The sequence below is a fragment of the Anoplophora glabripennis genome, unplaced genomic scaffold, assembly GCF_000390285.2.
Source record: "Anoplophora glabripennis isolate ALB-LARVAE unplaced genomic scaffold, Agla_2.0 scaffold17, whole genome shotgun sequence".
Taxonomy (NCBI): Eukaryota; Metazoa; Arthropoda; class Insecta; order Coleoptera; family Cerambycidae; genus Anoplophora; species Anoplophora glabripennis.
This window is the reverse complement of record NW_019416231.1, coordinates 243,725-266,559: the sequence shown is the minus strand read 5'-3', so window position 1 is coordinate 266,559 and position 22,835 is coordinate 243,725. Positions and strand designations below refer to the sequence as shown.

Below are 22,835 nucleotides of genomic sequence, written 5' to 3'. Positions count from 1 at the left end.
TCCCGGGTTATGTAATAGTGATTACCGAGAGGGCAGCACGAAGAAATTTGCGTTATGTTTTTGAGTGCAAGTGAGCAAGTGAGGTGATTAGGAAAAATATCCGGCTTCTCTGCAGTCGTCCAGCTTTTGTAAACACCGAGAATATCAATCAAATAACAAATGAACAACGTTGGAAATGGCTGACGAGCAGGTGTGTACCTTGCTTTAACATTCTTGATGCGAAAAGGCGAGAGTGACGATAACTCAAAATTTTATAGTTCGGAGATATAACTGACGATTTTTTACTTCCGCCGTAATCCTCTTAACCTTTTTTGAACTCGAACCTTTCCTTTACGACGTCAAGAAGTTAAAACAATGCAAAAATTTATAGTTGCCAACCATTAGGGAACAATAAACAAAAGACTAAACACTGTGGTTATGTTATTATAGTGAAAAGTCATTCATAATCGTAATTACAGGGTTGTACTGTTAGCAAATGTAATTGTCAGGTTTGAATGCCTATTAAAAAGTTGTTTTTTATGCCACAGGAGATCAGACAATTGGAGCTGCTTTGTAAACAGTTGTATGAGTCTCAGGATACTGCAGTTAGGGCAGATGCAGAAAAGGCTCTTGTGGTTTTCCAGGATGGTCCCGATGCGCTTACAAAGTGCCAGGTACTTCTCGACAGGGGGGACTCGTGCTATGCTCAACTACTGGCAGCTACCACCCTCACCAAGCTGGTATCCAGGAGTGCACAAGGGTTGAGTCTGCAGCAGAGGGTGGATATAAGGAACTACGTTTTAAATTATTTAGCTACTAGGCCCAAATTGCCGAATTTTGTCGTGCAAGCTTTAGTTACGTTGTTTTCTAGGATTACTAAACTCGGATGGTTTGATTCGCATAAGGATGATTTTGTTTTTAGAAATGTTGTGGCTGATATTGGAAAGTTTTTACAAGTAAGTTGTTTCTCAATATTCTCATGACTAATTTTTTAATTTACTAAATTCTTACACACAGTTTTATCCTTTGTTGATTAAGTATTATTTTATGTTTTGTAAAAGATTTACAGTACAAAAATAAATAGTTACCTTCCTTTAAATTCTTTTAAGGATTTATTTTATAGCCATAATTTTTTTATTTTCTTTCATTTAGGGTTCTGTGGAGCACTGTATGATAGGAGTGCAGCTTTTGTCTCAACTGACATGTGAAATGAATCAAATCTCAGAAGTGGAAGCGAACCGTTCACTTACTAAACATCGCAAAATAGCGTCCTCCTTCAGAGACACCCAGCTTTTCGAAATTTTTCGACTTTCTTGTACCCTTCTAGGAAACGCCAGAGAAAACTGTAAAAATTTGAACTTTAACGATGAGAGTCAACACGGGCTGATGACGCAACTGTTGCAACTCGCCCAGAATTGCCTTACTTTTGATTTTATCGGTACCTCAACAGACGAGTCCTCCGATGACCTCTGTACGGTGCAAATACCCACAAGTTGGCGACCGGCATTTTTAGATTTCACCACTTTAAAACTGTTTTTCGACTTGTATCACTCTCTGCCCAACACATTGTCATCACTCGCACTGTCTTGCCTGGTACAAATAGCGTCCGTGAGAAGGTCGTTATTCAGTAATACCGAAAGGGCTAAATTCTTGACGCATTTGGTAAACGGGGTGAAGCACATCTTGCAAAATCCTCAAGGTTTGAGCGATTCTGCTAACTACCACGAGTTCTGCAGACTGCTTGCCAGACTCAAGTCCAATTACCAACTCGGGGAATTGGTTATGGTGGATAACTATCCCGAAGCTATACAGCTGATTGCCAAGTTTACTGTACAAAGTTTACAGGTAATATATCTACAGGGTGTTCGGTTTGAAACTATCAGGCCGATATTTCGGAAACCGAAAACAACCAAGTTGTTTAAAAAAAAAACAACTGTTTTTGGGAAATGACCATTTAAGTACACAATTCTGTTAAAATAATCGAAATTATCGACTACATATTTCTGAATATTATACTATTATTATTATTATAATAAAAATACCCAGTATGGCAGCTATAACAGTTCACTAACATGATACTAGGGATAAGAGGAGAAAAAATTTCTTTAAATGAACAAGGCTTTGTTCCATCGCCTTTTGAGTTAATGATTTTTTGTAACTTCATTAAAAAACAATCAAAATATGTAAATAATTTCTAGCCAAATCAGAAGCTGGATAAGTCGTTTTTATTTTCCAATCTGTCAAATTTAATATAAATAAGTTACAAAGCACTTATGACTCAAAATTAATTTTGGCATTGAATTATTGTTTTTATTTTAAAAGTTGGTCCAAATATAAATGAAATTTTGAAATCGCAAAAATAGCATTCACATTACAGTTCATATAAGAAATATTACAAAAAATTCTAAGGAATTTTTACAAAATTTTGTTTTTTAGTTGTCTATTTGTATCTTCCTGCATCATAAATTATATCAAATGTATTAATAAATTTTTAATCGTTATTCATCTTCAAATTAACATATTTCTGGGCATCAGAAAGTCCCATTTCTAGCATCAGATTTCTAAAATCTTGTTATTCTTTTTTATTATTTTCCTAAAACTACATGTTTGATTTTTACATTTCAAATTAACTAATTTTTAAACTTTATTATCGTAAACTGCAGGAATATGGATAGTACTAAACTCAATAGTTTCTGGAATAATTTTTTTATCTTCATGTTTATATGATGTTATGACGTACAACCCCAATGAGTTTTGTTATAAATCAAGAAAATTTTTGAAATGATTTGAACTTTTTCTGAAATTAGTATATGTCTTATAGTTTTTGAAATATCAGACTCGGATGTTTTGAACAGAACACTTTGTATCTATGAAAATACTTATATTGATACAAAACAAAGACATCTAAAACTTTTCTGTTACTCTCGACCTTCTAGATGTGGCAATTCGCCCCCAACAGCGTACACTACCTGTTGAGCCTCTGGCAGAAAATGGTGGCTTCCGTCCCGTACGTCAAAGCCACAGAACCGCACTTACTAGAAACCTACACTCCCGAAGTAACCAACGCTTACATAACCTCACGTCTGGAGTCCGTAGCGGTGGTCGTGAGGGACGGATTGGAGGATCCCCTCGACGACCTAGGCATGGTCCAGCAGCAGCTGGAGCAGCTGTCGGTGATCGGAAGGTGCGAGTACCAGAAGACCTGTACTCTCCTGGTACAGTTGTTCGACCAAGCGGCTAGGAGTTACTCGGAACTCCTGGCCAGCCCCAGCAACCAGATAGAAATTACCATACAAGAAGGTGAGAGAAGTATATATTGCCATTTTTTTTAAATATAAATGTTTGTTTTACTTTCAGGTCAACTGACGTGGCTGGTATATATAATAGGGTCTGCGATCGGCGGTAGGGTGTCGTTCAACAGTAACGAGGAGCACGACACGATGGACGGAGAGTTGGTGTGCAGGGTGTTGCAGCTGATGAACCTGACGGATTCCAGGCTGGCGCAGGGGGGCTGTGAGAAACTAGAGTTAGCTATGTTGAGTTTTTTCGAGCAATTTAGGAAGATATACGTGGGGGATCAGGTGCAGAAGAACTCGAAGGTGTACAGGAGGCTGTCGGAGGTGCTGGGGCTCAACGACGAGCCGACGGTGTTGAGCGTCTTTATTAGGAAGATGTAAGTACACAAATGTTTTATGAGCGGTCTTAATAATTGGTCGCATCCGATGTTTACAAACGTTCCATAAGTTTGTCCTCTTGATAATTATTGTCTTATTTATTTCAGTATAACGAATCTAAAATACTGGGGCAGGAGCGAGCAGATCATCAGCAAGACCCTGCAGCTCCTCAACGACCTGTCCGTCGGATACAGCTGCGTCAGGAAGTTGGTGAAGCTGGACGAGGTCCAGTTCATGCTGAACAACCACACCAGTGAACATTTCCCGTTTCTGGGAAATTCCGTGGCCATAACAGAGATGCGGTGCCGTTCCATGTTCTACACATCACTCGGGAGGCTGTTGATGGTGGACCTGGGGGAGGACGAGGACAGGTTTCACACTTTCATGCTGCCGTTGACGGGTGAGTCCTAAATTAAGAAAAAAAGTAAGTCTTGTAACACTGTATTTCAGCTTCCTTCGAAAGCATAGGAACGTTGCTAGCTTCGGCCGACACTCCATTATTTGCAGCCGACGAGGCTAAAAAGGCTCTGATCGGGCTTGCGAGGGACCTACGGGGTCTAGCGTTTTCATTCAATACCAAAACGTCGTACATGATGCTTTTCGACTGGATGTATCCTTTTAGTAAATAAATTCGATTCGATGGAAAATGCATATCCATCAAATTATATACCCGAGCCTCTGGTGTCATTTCCCATCAGGTGGATTATTATTATATAGTGCTCATACTAAACTATAACAGATGAATGTTAGAGATCATTGATGCAGAGATTCACAAACTAAACACAGTGCTTTACAAATATTTTGTATTAAAACGTTTTCCTTAATCGACCCGTCAGATATCCAAATTACACCCCGATACTACTTAGAGCCATAGAGCTGTGGTACCATGACCCGCAGGTGACGACGCCCGTGCTGAAACTGTTCGCCGAACTAGTACAAAATAGATCACAAAGGCTGCAATTCGACGTTTCCTCTCCGAACGGTATATTATTATTTAGGGAAGCTAGTAAAATAATTTGTAGTTACGGTAAGTACCGGATATAACGTCGTTGGGCCCGTGAAAACGCAACCGTTCGGATTTCAGGTAGTAGAATATTGAACGTAGAAGTACCAAAAGAGCAGACCTACCCCCTGAAGCTGAAGGGCATCTCTATATGCTTTTCCATGCTGAAAGCGGCGCTGTGCGGCAGCTACGTCAACTTCGGAGTTTTCCGACTGTACGGCGACGAAGCGCTGGACAATGCCTTGAATATTTTTGTAAAGTTGTTGCTGTCCATCCCGCAGTCGGACCTACTGGTAAGTGCCTTCGTAGAGGGTCCCAAAAATTATTGAACCTGACTTAGATGGAGTATCTCGGGCGTAGTATTGGGAATTAAGATACTAAATTACAAATGAACTACTAATGTAGTTCACATGACAACTCATGTAAACTACATTAGTAGTTCATTTAAACAAGTCATGTAAACTACATTAGTAGTTCATTTGTACCGTAGGTTGTCCATACAAAGGATACAAAAAATGAGGGTTACTGAGCTCGTATTACTCTAAAATTTTAACTTACCTTCAATCTCTTTCACCGTCGACATTTTTAGGACTACCCTAAGCTGTCGCAGATCTACTACGTCCTGTTGGAGTGCCTGGCTCAGGACCACATGAGTTTCCTGTCGACGCTAGAGCCGCACGTGTTCCTCTACATCCTCTCGTCGATATCCGAAGGACTAACCGCTTTAGGTGGGAACCTAAATCATTTTACAGGTCTGTGCATGTCAGGGACACAGCGAAAGACGTCGATTTTTTATTTCGTATGCCGTAAAGGAATCAATGCAGTGCTCGCGTGGAGGATGATTTTAGTTTGGTGTTTATTGGAATCGCATGAGGATAATTTTGCATGTTTGGGGCCTGCATTGGTTTCGAGCTTTCATACGAGCAGAGCAGATCTGGTTTTGTTCTTGAAACGCTTTTGTTGTAGAACGTTTTACATTTGAGTCTGTTGCTGTTCTTGTCTCTGACTGTACATGAGATTGTGTAAACATTACAAGTAGGCGTGTTTTCTAAAATTTTTCTAATACCCTCGTTTATCAGTCGATTCATTCATCTCGTATTAACGGCTAAGACTATCTTTGGTAGGATCTGCTAACGTTCATGACCCGGAAACAATTTATCGTTACAATTCGAACGGTTTGAGGTCAAGAAAATTTTTGAATTAATCTCAAAACTTGCTACGTTATCATGAAAATTGAAGGAGGGACAACAAAATTCTTCATACCGCTGCCTATTTTTTTTTATAAGTGTGGCGACAGTGCCTCTTCGTATTATTACCTGTTCTGAATCTCTATTTTGTAGATACGATGGTGTGCACGGGTTGTTGCGCCACTCTGGACCACATAGTCACTTACCTGTTCAAGCAGCTGACGCAAAAAGGTGAGTTTAAGCGTGATCATAATCGGCTAAATCGTGCCTTTGTTATACTAGTCTGTCGAATGAACCAAATTGCAAATCTAATAATTATTTACTTCATTGTTCAGTTCACATTCATTCGATTTTCAAGGCAAGCGTTGCAGTTTGCAGTAAACAAGTCAGTACTTTGAAAATAACTTTACTTTAAACTACTTTATTTAAAGGAAATTTGTAGATTCAAAATGTATAATTAAGAAATTCCACTGAAACAACGCGACAAGGCAGTGGAATTTGCACTAGAGATTTAGCCGCCTTCCCCTTAACGGTAAAATCTCTTCACGTAATTTCTCCTCTGAACAGTCTATCCAGGCAAGGAGGCGCGGGTGGGCATGGCGCCGAGCAGCGACATGTTCCTCAAGGTGCTGGAGATGCACCCGGAGATCCTCCAGCAGATCCTCAGCACCGTCCTGAACGTGATAATGTTCGAGGACTGCAGGAACCAGTGGTCGATGTCGCGGCCCCTCCTCGGGTTGATCCTCCTCAACGAGGAGTACTTCAATCAGATGAGGGAGAACATCATCAGGAGTCAGCCGCCCGACAAGCAGGCGGCCATGGCGCAGTGGTTCGAGAACCTCATGGACGGCATCGAGCGGAATTTACTCACCAAAAATAGGGACAGGTAGGTTGAATTCCCCCTGTTGAAGAAAAATTTTGCGCTGACCTACGGTACAAATGAACTACTAATGTCGTGTAAACCACGTCAGTAGTTCATTTGTACAGTAGGTTGTCCATTTGTCTTAAGCTGAAATTGGCGTCATTGGTATCAGTATGAACTTGTTTTAACATTGTATAGAGTTGATGTTGAAGTAAAAATGCATTTCTAGGTTTACGCAGAACCTGTCGATGTTTAGGAGAGACATAAACGATTCCCTGAAAGGGCCCAATGTAAATACTTCGTCTGTTAGTGATATGATGACTTCATAGTGATTCGTAGAGCAGAAATTATGTGAGGTTAAGTGCTGTTGTATGTATTGTGAAATATAAAAATTTGATTGTTATTTAGGTACACTCTGCATTTATTTTAATTGGAAAATTGTGTTTTTAGCGAAAATGTGTACTTTTTGCTGATTGTGTGTACTGCAAGACTCGGAACGTTTGTTTTTTTTATAAGTTATTGAGGAAATAAATGCATTGATTATCTATGTACATTGTTTAGAAGTGCTGGTCAATTATAAATTCAGCCCGTCTGATTTATACACTTGGAGAATTGAGTAAGTCTGAAAGGGACACGTAATTATTAAAATTAAATAAATGCAATTTAATAAGAATTGGCGGTCTTTCATTCTCCGAAGTTTCAACGATACTCTGCCGATATCCGTTAATATTAAAAGAACTTTCGTTTTCTCAAGACTTTATTGCAACAAATTATAAATGTACAAATGGCGGATACGTTCTTAACAACAACGATAAATATCTTACAAATTATTATTGCTTGTGTAGACTAGAGTGAGCAAATCTGTTTGTACACTGTTCTTAACAAGAAAATTTGTATCAAAACTACATAAAACTAAACGTATACCGTAAATCTCTTTAACTATATTTTAAATTAAATATAAGAACCTAAAACCACAAATTATAATTTTTTTTAATGCAAAAATAATTTCCGTGAACAATATGCACTCAACATATCACAAAAGTAATTAAAATCCTACGATTTGCTTCTGATATCACCACCCCAACCACGGCGGTTGGTTCATCTTGTGCACGGGCGTAAAAGTCAAATTCACAGGTAAGTTTATTATAGCATAGTTCCTCTTAAGTTTTTCCAGCGTTTTTAGGATCATTAAACCGTTCTTTCCCATCAAATAAGCGGCGGGTATGTTCACTTCTTCACTGGAATTATCGTCGATCATTTCTATGAAATAATCCTCACTTGAATGATCGATATCACTGATTATCACCGCTTTCGCCCCTGCTTTTTCAGCGATCACACACTTCGTTTTAAACGAACATTCCCTGCAATTACATATTTTTTCAACAAATCCACGATTAATTTAAAACATCTTACCCCCTTTCTATAAAAGCTACATTTCCTTCTACGTCGTCCAAGTTGTCCGGCGGTTTACACCCGTATCTAGGACTCACTGGCACTAGCGGCACATTTTTCACATGAAATGACTCGTTCTAGAATAAAAACAAACTGTACATGTAACAGAAACCACCGGTACACTTTACTTACAAAAGGAGCCCCAAAATCTTTCGCTGGTCGAATCCTATAAGTGTATTCCAACTCCGCAGGGTCTACTATTTCAAAAAATATGTCCCCATTTATAACTTCCGCTGTCGAAGTGCCGTCCATTAAATGAAGAGTATTTGCTAAAAAAACATAACCTTTAATATGCTGGCTTTAATAAAATGTGAAACTTACCTCCGCAGTGTGTTAAAACTACACAGGAACATACATTTAATACGTATAATATAATTGAACGAAAAATATCTTCCGGTTGCTTCTTCATGACAGTTTTAACCTACTAAAACGTAAATATGAGGTTATATTAGTGTTTATTTCATACTTGTTAATAGAAAACTTGTTTCTTTTATGGTGTATTATGTAATCTTACAATCTGGTTGAGATTAAGTAAGAATAAGATTAAATACTACATAAGATTAATATACACCTGTATAAAAAATTTATCACCAAATTTCACTAGTAGATAATTACTAGTATCCTCTGTCTGTATCTTATCAATTATTGGTTAATTCAATTATTTTTACCTATAAATTATTCCATGAGATTTACATATTTTCTAGAAATATTTGCCAGTTTTTTCTAGAACTTTTTTCCAGCAAGTTGTCAAAATTTTAAGGTTAAGTACGTAAGTGTTTTGCAACTGTACCAAATGCCAAATAAATTTAACCTAGATAAAACTTACAAACGGTCTTTTGCTTAATAAATGTTTAACAAAGCAAATATAACTGTCTGTTGAGGAAAAGTGATATTGATAATGGAAGAGGAGCCAGTTGAACAGGCTGATAATGAAGAAATAAAATCAACTGCAATAGTAAAATATTCTTTACCGAAACCAGCTCAGTTTATGAAATTACAATGTAACACTGATCTAAATTTGCCTCCCTCAAATTGGTTGAGCAGCTCAGCAGACTCTTACGGCTTACAACATGTCCTATCACATTCAAAAGGTTTCTCGAGGTAAGCTAAAAACAACTCGATTATCGACAAAATCTAAAACTTTGTTTAGTTTTAAGATGGCTCATATGTTCCCCGACTGCGTAGGAGAAGTTGATGTGGTGTCTGATTCGGAGAACATAAAAAAATTGCTGAAAATACCCTATTATAAGGGACACATCAGCATGATGGTACATAGAATAGAAAACACCCTTCTTCTCGACGACTTTGATATCTACAAACACCTGCTTAAAACGGCTGAGACTGAGTGGGAATGGCTGAGGAAATTTTTCTTTGAAAATATTAATAGGGCCACTTGTGAAGAGGATAAGAATCTGTACATTAAAAGTCGTAGACGGGAGGCTTTGAGGGAGAAAAGTTTGGTTTCCAAATTCTTATATCATAGTCTAGTTGAGAGTGATCTTACAGAAACTAATGATTTGGTAGAAGGTTGCAGTTCCCTACCCAATGAACACCCGCTATTACCTGAACCTTCTCCTTCTACAGAGTGCCCCGATCCACCTTCTTCCGATCATAAATACACCAGAAATGTAGTCTGGACATTTGAAGACATAGAAATGTTAATCGGTGAGTATTTTTTTTACACGTCAAATCTTTTTTTAATTATTCCTCTCTAGGTACTGATATGCCAATCTTTGGTGGTGGTACTCATCCGTGTATTTCCCTCCGTTTGCGGGACATGAGCAAACCAATCAATGTCTTAACGGGCATAGATTATTGGTTGGACAATCTAATGTCGAACGTCCCAGAAGTGGTTATGTGCTACCACCTTAATGGAATCGTGCAAAAATATGAACTCGTCAAAACAGAAGACTTGCCGAGGCTGGACAATTCCAAATTTTCCCCGAAATTAATCAGAGATGTCGCTCAGAGCATACTGAGTTTCCTAAAGTCAAACGCTACTAAAGCCGGACATACGTATTGGCTTTTCAAAGGCAAGGATGAAGAGGTAGTAAAATTATATGATTTAACAAGTCTTTGTTCTGAAAAAGACGTTGATAACGAACAAAACCCGTTCACAATACCCGTGGCGATGTTACTGTATCGTGTAGCGAGGAATATGAAACATTCCACCGACCGTATACAACCAGGGACAATAAGGATGTTGTTAAAGAACTGTTTAAAACTTTTACCCGAAGAAAAGTATCCGGAAATAGTGACTTCTTCGTTATATATGCTGTCTGATCTGTACGTCCCGGCAAATACCAATCCCGAGTCGCCCGGCTTAGACGAACAGGAGCAAGACGAGGATTCCGAGTCTATATACGACGACGACTTATCGGAAATCGACCGCAAAGATCAAGCCACAAAAATACTCGTACTTAATAACGGCAGTATGGAAAAGTTTAAGAATTACTACAAGCCGCCACCACCAATAGTAGGGGGAGTGGAAGAGAGATGTCTACAAGCCCTACAACATGTAGCGGCCGGCTTGAATTGCCTCAAATATTTTCCGAAGCAAGATCCAGAAAGTGGGGAAAGGAAGGAAGAGGAAGAAGAGGTTAAAATGGCGAAACCGTTCGAACCTATCCCGATGCCATACGCGAAACTAAACGAAGAGAAACCCACACAGGAACCCAGCAAAAAGAACAAGAAGAAGGACCGTAAGAAAAAGACTGAGAAAGAAAAGGTGCAAGATAACACAGCAGAAAATAAAACAGCTCTATTATTGAAGAACAAAAACGAGGCACAACCTTTACCGACGTGGCGGGAGAGTAACCATAAGATCTCCTGGAAAGACCACCTGAAAACGCTCCTCTATGAGAAAGCCGTACTAGTCTACGCCACGCTATCAGAATACCATTTCGTTTGCAGCAACTACGGCTCTTGCTTGAGGACCATCGGATTGTTAGCCAGATGCCAGTTGGTGATGAATAAATTGCAGTACACTTCCAATGCCTTGCGAGAGAATTGTCTGCTAGGCCGTGCCGGAGACTGCTGCATCATGATGGTTCAAACGTGGAGCAAATCAGAGATATATTGCCAGCAACTACACAGCAATCCAGACGAAGACCTCAAGATGATGGAACAGCTCGAACAAGACGAACAATTTTACAAAATCGACATAGGCGAGAGCAATACCAGGTGCGTCTTCATCTACGACATCCGCACTATCGAACAGATCCTGCTGAAAGCCATCGAATGTTACGAAGAAGCATGGAAGCTGTCCGAGACCGACAACATACTGCGGAGATTGGGGAATAGCTTGAACGAAGTCGCTTCCTACTACCTGAATATGGCCAAGATGTCCAAGAAAGAAGAAGACATCATATTGATCTGTAAAAAGTCTGAGCCCTACCTTACTCGTGGCTTGGAGATATTCGAGAAAGTGAAGGACGACGCTAATATAGCGTTGCTGTACACCAACACGGGGCATCTGCATAGGTTGCTGGCCCACGCGAATACCCCGACGGAGAGGGGGGAGCTTACGCCTCTCGAAAAGTTGCATTACAACAAGGCGTTCATCAATTACAAGAAGGCGTTGCAGGTTTTAGGGGATAGGAAGCACTGTCCGGGTATATGGGACGCCGTCAAGTGGGAGCTCTCCACTGCTTTGTTTAATATGGGCTCGATCATGCACGAAAATCCACCCTCGTATTTGGTAAGTCTTTCTCTTTGTATATTATGTGTGTTTCTGTCGATATTTGAATTTCATAACAAATTATTTATGCAGTTTTTATATTTTTTGCAATGTTACCAGTATAGGAATCAGGAATATTCTTTTTTTAACTCAATTAAATCAATTAAACTCTTGACTACGCCGTTACTGGGCAGCCCCCGATTAGTATTATTATTTAAATATACTTTAAAATACTGGGCATTCAATTTCAAGCCTTGGAAATTTCAGAGCAAAACAGAGGCAGAAAAAGAAGTGATAGAAACTCTGCAAAAGGCCCTCCAATACTGCGACTTAGACGAAAACAATCCAAAATATCCTTTGTATCAGTACAGAGCAGCTATAATACACTACCGCATAGGTACTCTGTACCACAGCCACATTTGGTCGACTCCCAACGATTCCAGTAATAGAAAGAACATTATACAATTGGCGAAAATAAACTACGAAAAGGCCGCCAAACTCTACTTCCAAAGTTCCGATCCTGTTAACTATTTCACCGCGCAGATGCAGAGGTTTGTGCTGTCTGAATATTTAACAGAAAGTAAGTGTTGTAATAATTGCCCAAGTATCGAGACGTTGCTGTAGTCATCGCACAGTTCTTTTTAATATAATTTCTCCTTTTCAGCGACAAATGTTTTAAACACGAAGATAAAGCACCTCCAGCATTGTCTGGAAATAGTGTTAGAGCTGGAAGAGATGATAAATCTTCTGATTGAAAAGAAAGTAGAAGTTCTCGATGACAACGAGAATACCGAGGAAGAGAGCGACAACAAAAAGACCTACAAAACGTGTTTTTCCTTATTGAAACTTGTGAAACGTCGTTTGCAGCACATCTTGAAAACCCTGATCAAAATTTGTCTAACGAAGCCCCCACCTAATAAAGACTGCGGTAAATTGGCAGAGTTGTACAAAGCGTGTTACAAGAAGTCGTTTGAGTTAAAAGATGATTTGGATTATAATAGTTTGCTGGAAAAGTTGGGAAAAGTACTGAAAGCGATTAGAGAAGAACTTGAATCTTTTAATACTTAATAGCTTATTTTTTAGGTTTAGGAATTAATTTATTTTAAATAACGAGCGCATTTAGCTTTCATCTGATTTTTTATGTACATTATGTTTTCTTGTTTGTTTCTTTTCAGCGTTGTAAAGTTGCATTATACTCTACTGTGATAAATAAAGAAATAATTGATCATCTATATACAAATTGTTCTTGTTTACTTAAATTAATACGTCGCTACGAAACAATTAAAATTTCGCCGTGCAAATTATTACTCAGTTCCCTTTTTAGAGCGGGATCTCGAAACGCTAATGTGAAATTAGAATGCATCATCGCTTCAAGGCCGATATCCTCTTTAGTATTAATATCGTATTGTGGCACCTCTACTTAGCATTATTAGTATTTAATAGATCATCAGGAAATAACAGTTTAATCATAGACATTCCAAAGGAGGAATTACATCATTAAAATGGTGTGTTTTACATACTAATGATGATAGAGAGGATAATGGATATTCAGGGAAAACCTTTAAATATATGCGGATGCCATAATTTTCATTCAGTTCTTGCCTTGGTACGCATCATTTTGGACGTGAATATGTGTTCTCGAAGTGTCTTGTTCGTGGTAAGTAGTAAGTAAAACCACATATGTAGTTTTTTTGTGAATATTATATAATCACTTGAGATCCTAGTACAAAAAAACATTTTAAAATTAACATACAATATTTCGTACACAATTATTCTACAAATTGTATTCATTAAATAGTTAAATGGAAATTATACCATTTGCATTGTGATGTAGGATCCGTTTACAAAAAGCTAACAAAGTTTATTTATTATTTATTCTACTAATCCTAGCTTTTTCTCACCATGGCATGTGCCACGATGATACTGGGAGCCCCAGCACCAATTCCTGGTCCACGCCCTCAATGGGCATTGGGTTATTCTTATCCTTACTACGGTAGTTACTACTACCCTTCTTATGGTAAGTCGACAATAATATTGTCGTAAGCATTTATGCGATATATTAATATGTTGATGGGTGTTTCAAATTCAATGAGTTATTGCAGAAAAAAAATTTAAACATGTTACTAGGTTTTACTTACGTATTCATAAATTTATTAAATTTTTGCAGAAATATTATTTTACCTTTCTTTTTTTAGGTTACGCATACTCCTCACCTTATGTTCTTCTCTAAGAAGTATGGAAGATGTGTTTCCAATTTACAAGTTTCGATATCATACTTGTCTGTAAATTTATGTATTGTTTAACTTTATATGTACTTTGAGGTATTAAGATATTATGTTGTAAAAAAAATAAACTCTTAATTCAGTCTTTACGTTATTATAACTTTAAAATAAGCAAAACCTAATTAAAAAGAAAAACTAAGAACGTTGGGAGGTTAAAACTAACCATAAAATCAAATGTCAAAATTTCTGAGAAATTTACAAATTTAGTGTGTTTTTAGCAGGGCTGCCAACCAAACCGTTTTTAGTTTGACTTTCTTTAAAAGTTTGTTTAAAATTAGCTCTTCAAAAAACTTTTTCAGTTTAATCCGTCACAAATGTAAAGGAAAAGTAAAAGACATCATTTTGATTTTTTGTGTGAGTGCTACATCTTGTTTTAGGCTGTAACAGGTAAGATGAACTCAAAATGGCTTCTTTACTGTGGAATTTTTTATAATTATTTCCTGACAGTAGGCTAAAAAGTTATTTTATTCAAAAAAATGTCAAATGAGGCTTGCGTACTGGGTTCTCACGATATATTTAATTATATTTGCGACAATATATATAATACTAGTTTGTGTTCTTTATTATTTATATCAAATGGATGTGCCCAGTGAATTGTGAATTTTTTTATAAAGTTGGTTGTGTAGGCAACAAAACAATTTCCAATCAGTTTGTTTGATTTTTATCTTTGTAGTTTTTGGTGGGTGGAAACTCAAAAGGCTGATCAAATTTTGTGAATAAATGATCTAAGGTAATGCTCAACTTTATAACTTATTATCACAAATTGACCTTTAAATTTTCTAGTGTTTTGGATAGACAGTAGAAAAGTTAATACTTGTCCACGGTTTCGAGAGAGTCAAAATTACAAAAGGGAATGGAGATTTTTTGTAAGTACATTTCCCCTTGTCAAAGTCACAGCTATGTTTTATATTGATGTCAATTGACAATATTTTTAATCGTAAAAGAAACAAACTTGATCATTAAATGATGTCTTTATTTAAATATAACTACAATTACATTCATAACAGAGTAAAAAAATATGTAAAAATTTGAATTTTATATTGGACGGAGAACATATAACAACAATAAACCATTTATGGTTAAATTAAAGTTGATTAGAAAGTAACAGTTTTGTGCTAGATCCTTCTCTTTCTTCGTACTGGCTACCTTATAAAAGTCATGTAAAAATAAACTAGCATGATTCATATGAATTAATAATTATCTACGACTAAGTTGTACAACAATGTTATATTTTTCATTATTTGGAATTAAGAATGAACACACTGCTAAGTATATACACAGATTTTTGTACACATCAGTAATAAGTAACTACTGGAAAATAAGAATTTAAAATAAAATTGCATCTCGGCCTTTGAAACAATATAAAAAATATACATCTAGACTTAACAACCATTGTTTAGAGTTAATTACGAATTATAAAAATAAACGATTAACAAAATATTTTCGACTCTTGTCAAAATAGTTAAAAAAAAACATATAAAAAATAAGTAAATTACATATAAAATAGTACATTTTTGGACGGTTTGTAAAACATATAGAGTATTCAAGGCACTAATTCTTTGTCAAGGCCTTGCACATCAGATCTAACAGTTACAAACAAAAAAAGAGATTTATCTAGGACCGTAAATCCCAAAACAAACAAAGACCAAAATAATCGTCATCCATATACTAGCCTGTACGCTGCTGGCACCGGCCAAGCGGCATTTGAACATGTCGAAACGGGTTTCGTTGTTGTCAACTAGGTTGCTGAATTCCGCCTCGACCAGTTGACCATCGTAGTAGGTGATAGGGTCCTCGAACGGGTATTCGAAGCCTTGCTTGCACTCGCATTTATACCCGCCCGTCTCGAAACCTCTACCGAGGATAGGAACGCACTGAAAAGGAAGTGTGTATATAGTTTTTGTTTTAACGACGGAATTATATATATAACTTACGTATGACGTTTTCTGGTCACACTTGTTTGTATTCTTGAAAGCATTGGCTACGTAGTAATCGTCAGGGCACTGATTAATGTCCAGTTTTAGTAAGTCCATCGTTACTGCTACTACACCCCTGAAAAAATACAAAATTATCAGGGAATTTCATGGATAGCGGAAATGTCACTTACTTGAATTTAAGCTTTACTTTGAGGCTGTCCCACCCGAAGAACGGGGCCACGTACTTCACCTTCCACATGGGGACTTTGCCGTGGCAGTCGAAATATGGAGCCGTCCAATGCCCGTGCTCCAACTTCGCCCCGTAGTAATAATTGGGGTATCGTTCGTATTTCTTCATATTCTCACCCGTCTCATTAAACCTGATCTTTATTTTCATCCAGAACTTTTCCAAGTTGTCAAAATTGGACGCCCACCGGTATTTCAAGAACTTGAACCACGGTTTGTTTAAATACACCTCTTCGGATTTGTTCAGCCTCGCCAGATCTTCCACGTGGAAAGTCCTCGTGTTGAGAATCCTCTTGTAAGCGTAGGGGGCAAACAAGGTTCTATTCGTAAATTTGTTCCGTTCCCAGTAAGTGCCCGCCGACCAAATCTTACTGTTGCCCAAGACCAAAGCCAAGGTCTCTCCGATCATTTGATCCTCCGTGAGTGGTTTGTCTGCCACCCTCTTTCCGGAATAAACTTCCTTAGGATCGGAGACTTGTAGGAAGGCGCTTATAAAGTTGGCCAATCTCAAGGCCATTTTGGCTTCGTTCTCGAAGAATTCTTCGGCTCCGTACATAACGCCCCCGTGCAGCCTTAGTTCCTCGGGTTTGTAGTGTATGCAGTTGTTTTTGTTCATGCCCAGGATGAAGTCGAGAGTGCGGTGGATGTTGAGTTTGTGTTGGTTGAAGTTTGCCGGCCCGGTGGTTTGATTTAGGTATTCCCGGTATCGGTCCAAGTACATGTTCCGTAGGTAAGGCGGGGCTTTCTCCCATTGCACGGGCAGTTTCTGGATCCCTGCATTGAAACATTAATAGATAAATTTGACACACAAAAACTACAAAATTCTTTACTCCCCTTACTTCAAAATCTGATTAAACGTTCATTTTTATTTAATAAATGTATTTGCATTAACTAAATTGTATTTAAAAGAAATTGGAAGCGACTGATTCTGCCGCTAATTACATTTTTTCTCAGACTTACATCCGATTTTCAAACAATCGAATCCGTTGTAGTATTGTTCGGCTGTGGCCCGTTCGACGAGCTCCCCTAAAAACGGCCTCCTCGTTTGTAACGGCAACCTAAAACCAGGCCTACACCGACACTGATAGGCTCCTCGACGAAAGCCCCAACCGTGCAGCGGTTCGCACTAAAAAAACGACGAATAAGTATACGTTTCGTTTTTAAAACTTGCCTCGTTACCTCGGTAGTCTCCTTCTTACACCTAGCCGTGTCGGAAAAGATATTGGGGCCGTTATTTCCCATTCCCGGCGGGCACTGGTTTATGTCTATCCGCTCAAAGTCCATCTCTACCACAGCTGCAGCAGTATACCTGCAATATTCCGCTTTATTTACTATTTTACAAGTTCCGTTAAAAAATTTAAATAACTAGTCCCAAGTTCAAGGTTTTGTTATGTTTCCATTCATGAGTTTTTTTATGAAAGGGACGAGTTGTGTCCCTTCATCAGGCCACATCAGGTAGAAAGATTAACAGTCATGTAATTTAGATGTTATGTCTCTCTTGCCCTTTGAAATTTTATTATTAATGGGCATCCCAAATGGAAAACGGGGTTCTGTTAATTACTTTATCATGAGGGTTGTTAACCTTCTGTGAATCATTATAGGGGCTAGCCAAAATGTAATTAAAATAATAGCTTATTTATTTACGGGCATGGTCAAAGGATAAGAGTAAAAGGGTAATAAAAAATAAATTAGCAAATAATTAACTTTGTACAATGTCTACCTTATCCTAATTCAAAATAATGATACTTTGAATATTTGTTATATAAAAATAAAATGTTTAAATCAAATACACTGAAGTTTTTTAGTGAAATATAAATTTGAATATCCAAAACCAAGTACTATTAACATACAATATTTAATTTTTAGCACAAGACAGTTTCTATTTGTTTTTACAATTATACAAATGTACTGTTTTATGTAAAGTATGTGTAAACGGCTCCTTTTTTACTAGATTAAATGTTTGCAACGGAAATTTTGTCCAACGGTCAGTTGTGAGTAACCGGTTCATATTTTTGTGACCTGGACAGCGTGTGACTAAATATTTCACCAAAACTCAACGACTGAATCAACGTTACAAAATAATAACAAAAATCATGTAAATATCTCTTGAGCTGTAATTAATGCTTTTTAATTAATTTGTGGATAATGTGATCAGCTAAATTTTGCATTTATTTTAAAAGTCCTAGTGATATGCAGCAAGGACACATTTTTTTAAAGCCATACTCTATCATGGTAGTAAAAACAGTTTGAAATATCTTGGAAGAAAAAAAAAACTTGGTTTCAAATTATGTATTAATAAAAGCTGTATACCAAATATGAATATCGTCACCCATCTTCTTAGAATTAAAATAAAACAATTTTTTTCTAACGTTTACCACCGTTTCTAAAAAATTAAACGTTTACAAGAACCCACCATTGAAGCTTGGTCAAACAAATGTGCTACACTCTGTATGGAACTTACGATTTGAAATTCTTCTTTTCAAAAATTAGAACTATAAAATTATCATTAATTAATTAATTTAAAAGTGGCTTTTATTAGTGAAACTGTATTTCAATCTGAATTATTGTCAGTAAAAAAAATCTACGACAATTTGCCCTTGAATTTGCCACATGAACGATCGATAATTAAACAAATTCGCGCAATCAAACATTATGAATATTTTATGCGACTTATACTCACGTAGGGTACTCTATATGCCTAAACCCTGTGTGCCTCGGATAAATATCAGCGATGGGTACCACGGCAGCTACCAGCCATCGGTTCGACCTTCCGCAATCGAAGTAGGGCCTCGTCCACATAACGGGTCCAGGAATTTCGTCGGCTCCTGGCGGCCCGTGAAAGGTAAACGTTTCATTTGTATTGTTGGCGTACCTAATCTCCACCTGATACGTAGTTTTCGTATCGTGCCTCCTGTCTACGTGATCAGGCAACCACTTCTTGTACCATTCGTTTATCCGATAGTAATCTGACGTGTAATCGCTGCTGGTATCGGGCGGTACAGCCCCCAGATCGTGAACTGTGAACGTATTGAGAGTGGAGATTCTTTCCAAATGGATCGGATCGTTGAAATCGTCAGCTCTGAAGGTTCTCGGTGCGAACAAGGGAAAAGTCTTGTTGAAGAACCCTCGGTAGGAGCTGGAGTACGACATGTTGGGGGAGAAGTAGATCGCACTAGCGTTTATGTGCTTGTTGGTCGATACGTCGGCCACCGTGGACAGGAAGTAGTACATCATGCCGGGGTCGTAGGTATCGTTGATGGCCGGACGGATGAACCTGCTCTGCAAGATGTAGGACCAGAAGAAGGCCCTGTTCAGTGCCATGTTGTGCAGGTGCAGTAGCTGCGTTCTGTTTGGGAACACCGGGTTGATGTTGACATCTTTGATATCTGGCAGATGCGATACCGAGGCGTCGGGGAGGTAGAGGTCCCCCAGGTGCTGAATTTCGCAATTGTCTTTGTTAACGGCCTTCATGGCGCGCGACACCTCGTCGAAGGGATCCCTGTCCTGCCATTCGTACTGGCCGATGACGACCACCGACAGTAAACAAACTAACACGACGCACACGCTGTACATCTCGAAGTCTTTATTTCGCACTGTACTCGCTGGAAGGTATCACAGGGCCATTTTGTGGCAGTTTCTGGGTTTGTTTTCCACTGTGACCGTTAATAATTCTTAGGTTACGGATCGTGTCGGACCCAACCCACCAAACAATGCAGGTACAGTCATCGTTTTAGACTTTCCCCCCTTGCGTCCCTCGCTCGTTTTCATTAAGTGGTTGGTTGGATGGTGTGGTGGGAGACGCGTGAGTTCACCTGTGTAGGCGATGATCTTTAACAATTTTCCAACAAGTGGTCACGGAACTGTCAGTTAACAGAATAGTGTTGTGATGCAGGCAACCAGATGTACACCGTTTTGCATATTTTACGCCTAGTGGGTCACATATATAACTTCTACGCCTATGGTTTTTTTTTTGCAAACTACAAATGTAACTATTCAACTTTACTACAAAAATAACTTTTATGCATTTACCATGGAGTGGTACGTTTTGAATGGACGCTCAGATTTTCTAAAAAATATGTTTAAAAGTGAATTATTTTGTTCTGTACCTAGGAATGAACGGATATAGAAAATAATATGGCAGTGGCGCACCCAGGGAAGACGTTTGTTTTAATTTATTTCAAAGTATTTCAACTTCTTGAAAAATTAAATTGTTACACACATACAAGAGGGAAATTCACACAAAACTTTTTCTGGGAGTGTGCCAATATACAGAGCGCTTTTTAAATCATGTCGCAACTTCGTGAGGTTGCTTCTTGAATCGATTTACACAAATTGAGCTAATTATCTAATTAAAAGCAAAAAATTCACCGACTTTGTTTGCAAATCTGTTAACCGCATATATATTGTTTTAATTCCTAATCGTATCTTTAAATATGAGTTTCAATTTGCAAAACTAGGCATTTTCGAATAAAATTGAAATGTTAAAAATCATGAAAACAAAGTTCAAAAGTATGTATCATTAATTTCGAATGCTTTTTGGGAGTTTTGCCATTAGATAATTGTTGGCAGGTTGTTTTAAATTTATTTAATTGTGTGATAAGGATATTATTAAAACTTTAAAAAATTATAATCGGATATTGTCTTGATTTTCTTTTAATATAACGATTTTCTTATCTAAAAGTAATGTTATATTCTGCGTACATTGATTTTTGGAACCAAAGAAATGTTTTTGTTTTATTTGAATTAACTTAACATAAAACAGAATAAAAGTTATTGTTTTAAACAGATTTTAACATCGAAAAGCAGCCTACGCCTATGACGAGTACATGCGTCAGCAAAAGCCCCCTCGCAACTCGTAAGAACAAATTGCCACAGACGGTGGCGGCCTAAAACAAAAAGTAGGAAGTATTTTTGATGTCCCATCATTCTATTAAAAACACGCCACACCGTACACACGCCTCCCTGCGTTCGCGGGAGGATGTTGCGATCGCGCGAGGTTTGCGTAAAAAACAAGACACTTTTACGTCTTCTGCGCCTCCTTAGCAACAAGCAACAACAGCCGCGCCTGCCAGGGGTTCCCTACGGCCGTACGGGGGGGCCGTGGGGGAACCGACGCGTTTGAGTTTAGTGTAAGTGAGCAGCTTGCGACGATAAATAAAAAAAATAGTTTTGGACAGAAATTCTTACTTTAAACTCGGAATTTCGACTTCAAATTCGGAATCCCAAGCTTTATGTAGGAATTCCGTAAAAAAATTGTCACCCCAACAAGTTTTTATTTTTGTATTTAAGACTAAAAGTTTTACGAAAAAAAAACGCAAAATTTCTGCGCTAGTGATTTTTTTCTCGAATTTCAACCGAATTCTCATCACCTCGTAGCTGAGCCGAGTTAATTCGGAAAAACCAAATTGTGTCGAGTCGGAGGTCGGTCGTGGAAAACGTATCTATCGTCGGTTTTCGGGTCGTTAGTCAGCGCATCTAAAAATAGTCGGCGCTGGCACGGAGCTCATTGCATAGAGATTGCATTTTGCATTTTTGTTTTTTGCGAAACGTCAACGCACACGTGACGATCAGAGAGCCGACTCCGCGCGACCGGTCTACTACGGTCCTTGCGCGAGGAGGAGAGAGTGTCTAGTCAAACGACGACGACGCTATAAAAGTTATGAAGTTCGTTAAAGGTGAATGCACTGAACAAAGAAAACGTACTACATGACTAATGGCAGTGGCGTAACAGCGACACGGTTATGCAAGCACGGGCGTAGCGTCCTCGTTAAGGAAATATGTCTCATTCGATATTTGAAGGATGTGTTTATTTAACATTAATTTTTTTTTTTTTCGAAAACGGCCATAAAATTTTGACATTTTAATTCTGTTTCCCAAACGCAAAAAAACAAGAATTCAAGAACAAAAGACTATTTTTTATACAGCTGTTACTTATTAATATAATTGGATAAATTGAAATGAATTGTTCTCTTACAAACATTAAAATAATCTCAGTTATAGCGTAAATATAGCGATCAGAACAAAATCACTGGATTTGTCAAGTTTCTATGATTATACCTAGATTGTTCCCCGGCATGTCAGGCCGACAGGTTGCCGCTTATACGTACCGAATAAATTGATCGATGCGAAGCGTCAGATCAGGGGTAGACATGTACATGTTGTACTTATGTTGTACTTATTATTACGTATTATACCATATATTTTATGAAGCGTTTAGTGTGGAAAAATAGACACTGCCCCTTTTTTGTTTCATATTATTATGCAAATGTTTACATATACTGGGTGATTCACAAATGGTGACCAAAAATGAAACCTCGTATTTTGTAATGAATTTTAAGAGCAGTCTTTCCTTTAAAGTTTTTATCTAGGACGCTTCGTTGAAAGAAGGTGTTAACTTCAAAAAATATTTTTTAAGTTTTACTCGAAAATCAGGCTTTTTTCGAAAAACATAAGAGAGTAGAAATTTATAAAAATTGAAAGACGAATCCGAAAAATATCATGGTTGTTACCGTAAAGCAATGACGTACTATTTTATTTAGATAAATGTGCCACACT

The 22,835-nt window shown here is 37.9% G+C and overlaps 4 protein-coding genes across 7 annotated transcripts; 2 read left to right on the top strand and 2 right to left on the bottom strand.

The window, feature by feature from the left end:
- Positions 1–64: 64 nt before the first annotated feature.
- LOC108917889 (exportin-7) lies at positions 65–7,376 on the top strand. Of its 2 annotated transcripts, none has more exons than XM_018724698.1 (13): positions 65–190; positions 528–935; positions 1,132–1,824; positions 2,916–3,279; positions 3,337–3,652; positions 3,761–4,053; positions 4,104–4,263; positions 4,490–4,680; positions 4,738–4,949; positions 5,246–5,384; positions 5,997–6,074; positions 6,411–6,729; positions 6,935–7,376. In XM_018724698.1, the coding sequence occupies exons 1-13, from the start codon at positions 176–178 to the stop codon at positions 7,032–7,034; spliced, it is 3,288 nt and encodes a 1,095-aa protein (XP_018580214.1). In that variant the 5' UTR covers positions 65–175; the 3' UTR covers positions 7,035–7,376. The 2 variants fall into 2 exon arrangements, with proteins under 2 accessions (XP_018580214.1, XP_018580213.1); XM_018724697.1 differs by having other exon boundaries at positions 5,246–5,408.
- A 74-nt stretch (positions 7,377–7,450) lies between these two features.
- LOC108917884 (PRADC1-like protein) lies at positions 7,451–8,916 on the bottom strand. Of its 3 annotated transcripts, none has more exons than XM_018724682.1 (5): positions 8,826–8,916; positions 8,479–8,581; positions 8,290–8,426; positions 8,119–8,234; positions 7,451–8,066 (listed from the first exon to the last, which is right to left on the bottom strand). In XM_018724682.1, exons 2-5 carry the CDS (start codon positions 8,564–8,566, stop codon positions 7,778–7,780), a joined length of 630 nt encoding a protein of 209 aa, XP_018580198.1. In that variant the 5' UTR covers positions 8,567–8,581; positions 8,826–8,916; the 3' UTR covers positions 7,451–7,777. The 3 variants fall into 3 exon arrangements, with proteins under 3 accessions (XP_018580198.1, XP_018580199.1, XP_018580200.1); XM_018724683.1 differs by having other exon boundaries at positions 8,479–8,578; positions 8,826–8,901; XM_018724684.1 differs by lacking the exon at positions 8,826–8,916 and adding an exon at positions 8,729–8,793.
- Positions 8,917–9,050: 134 nt separating this feature from the next.
- LOC108917883 (erythroid differentiation-related factor 1) lies at positions 9,051–13,048 on the top strand. The gene is made up of 5 exons (XM_018724681.2): positions 9,051–9,258; positions 9,308–9,822; positions 9,873–11,857; positions 12,104–12,416; positions 12,501–13,048. The coding sequence occupies exons 1-5, from the start codon at positions 9,056–9,058 to the stop codon at positions 12,902–12,904; spliced, it is 3,420 nt and encodes a 1,139-aa protein (XP_018580197.1). The 5' UTR covers positions 9,051–9,055; the 3' UTR covers positions 12,905–13,048.
- A 2,037-nt stretch (positions 13,049–15,085) lies between these two features.
- LOC108917894 lies at positions 15,086–20,072 on the bottom strand. Its single transcript, XM_018724706.1, has 6 exons — positions 18,961–20,072; positions 17,460–17,589; positions 17,241–17,406; positions 16,226–17,054; positions 16,053–16,170; positions 15,086–15,992 (listed from the first exon to the last, which is right to left on the bottom strand). The coding sequence occupies exons 1-6, from the start codon at positions 19,851–19,853 to the stop codon at positions 15,729–15,731; spliced, it is 2,400 nt and encodes a 799-aa protein (XP_018580222.1). The 5' UTR covers positions 19,854–20,072; the 3' UTR covers positions 15,086–15,728.
- Between the last annotated feature and the right edge of the window lie 2,763 nt (positions 20,073–22,835).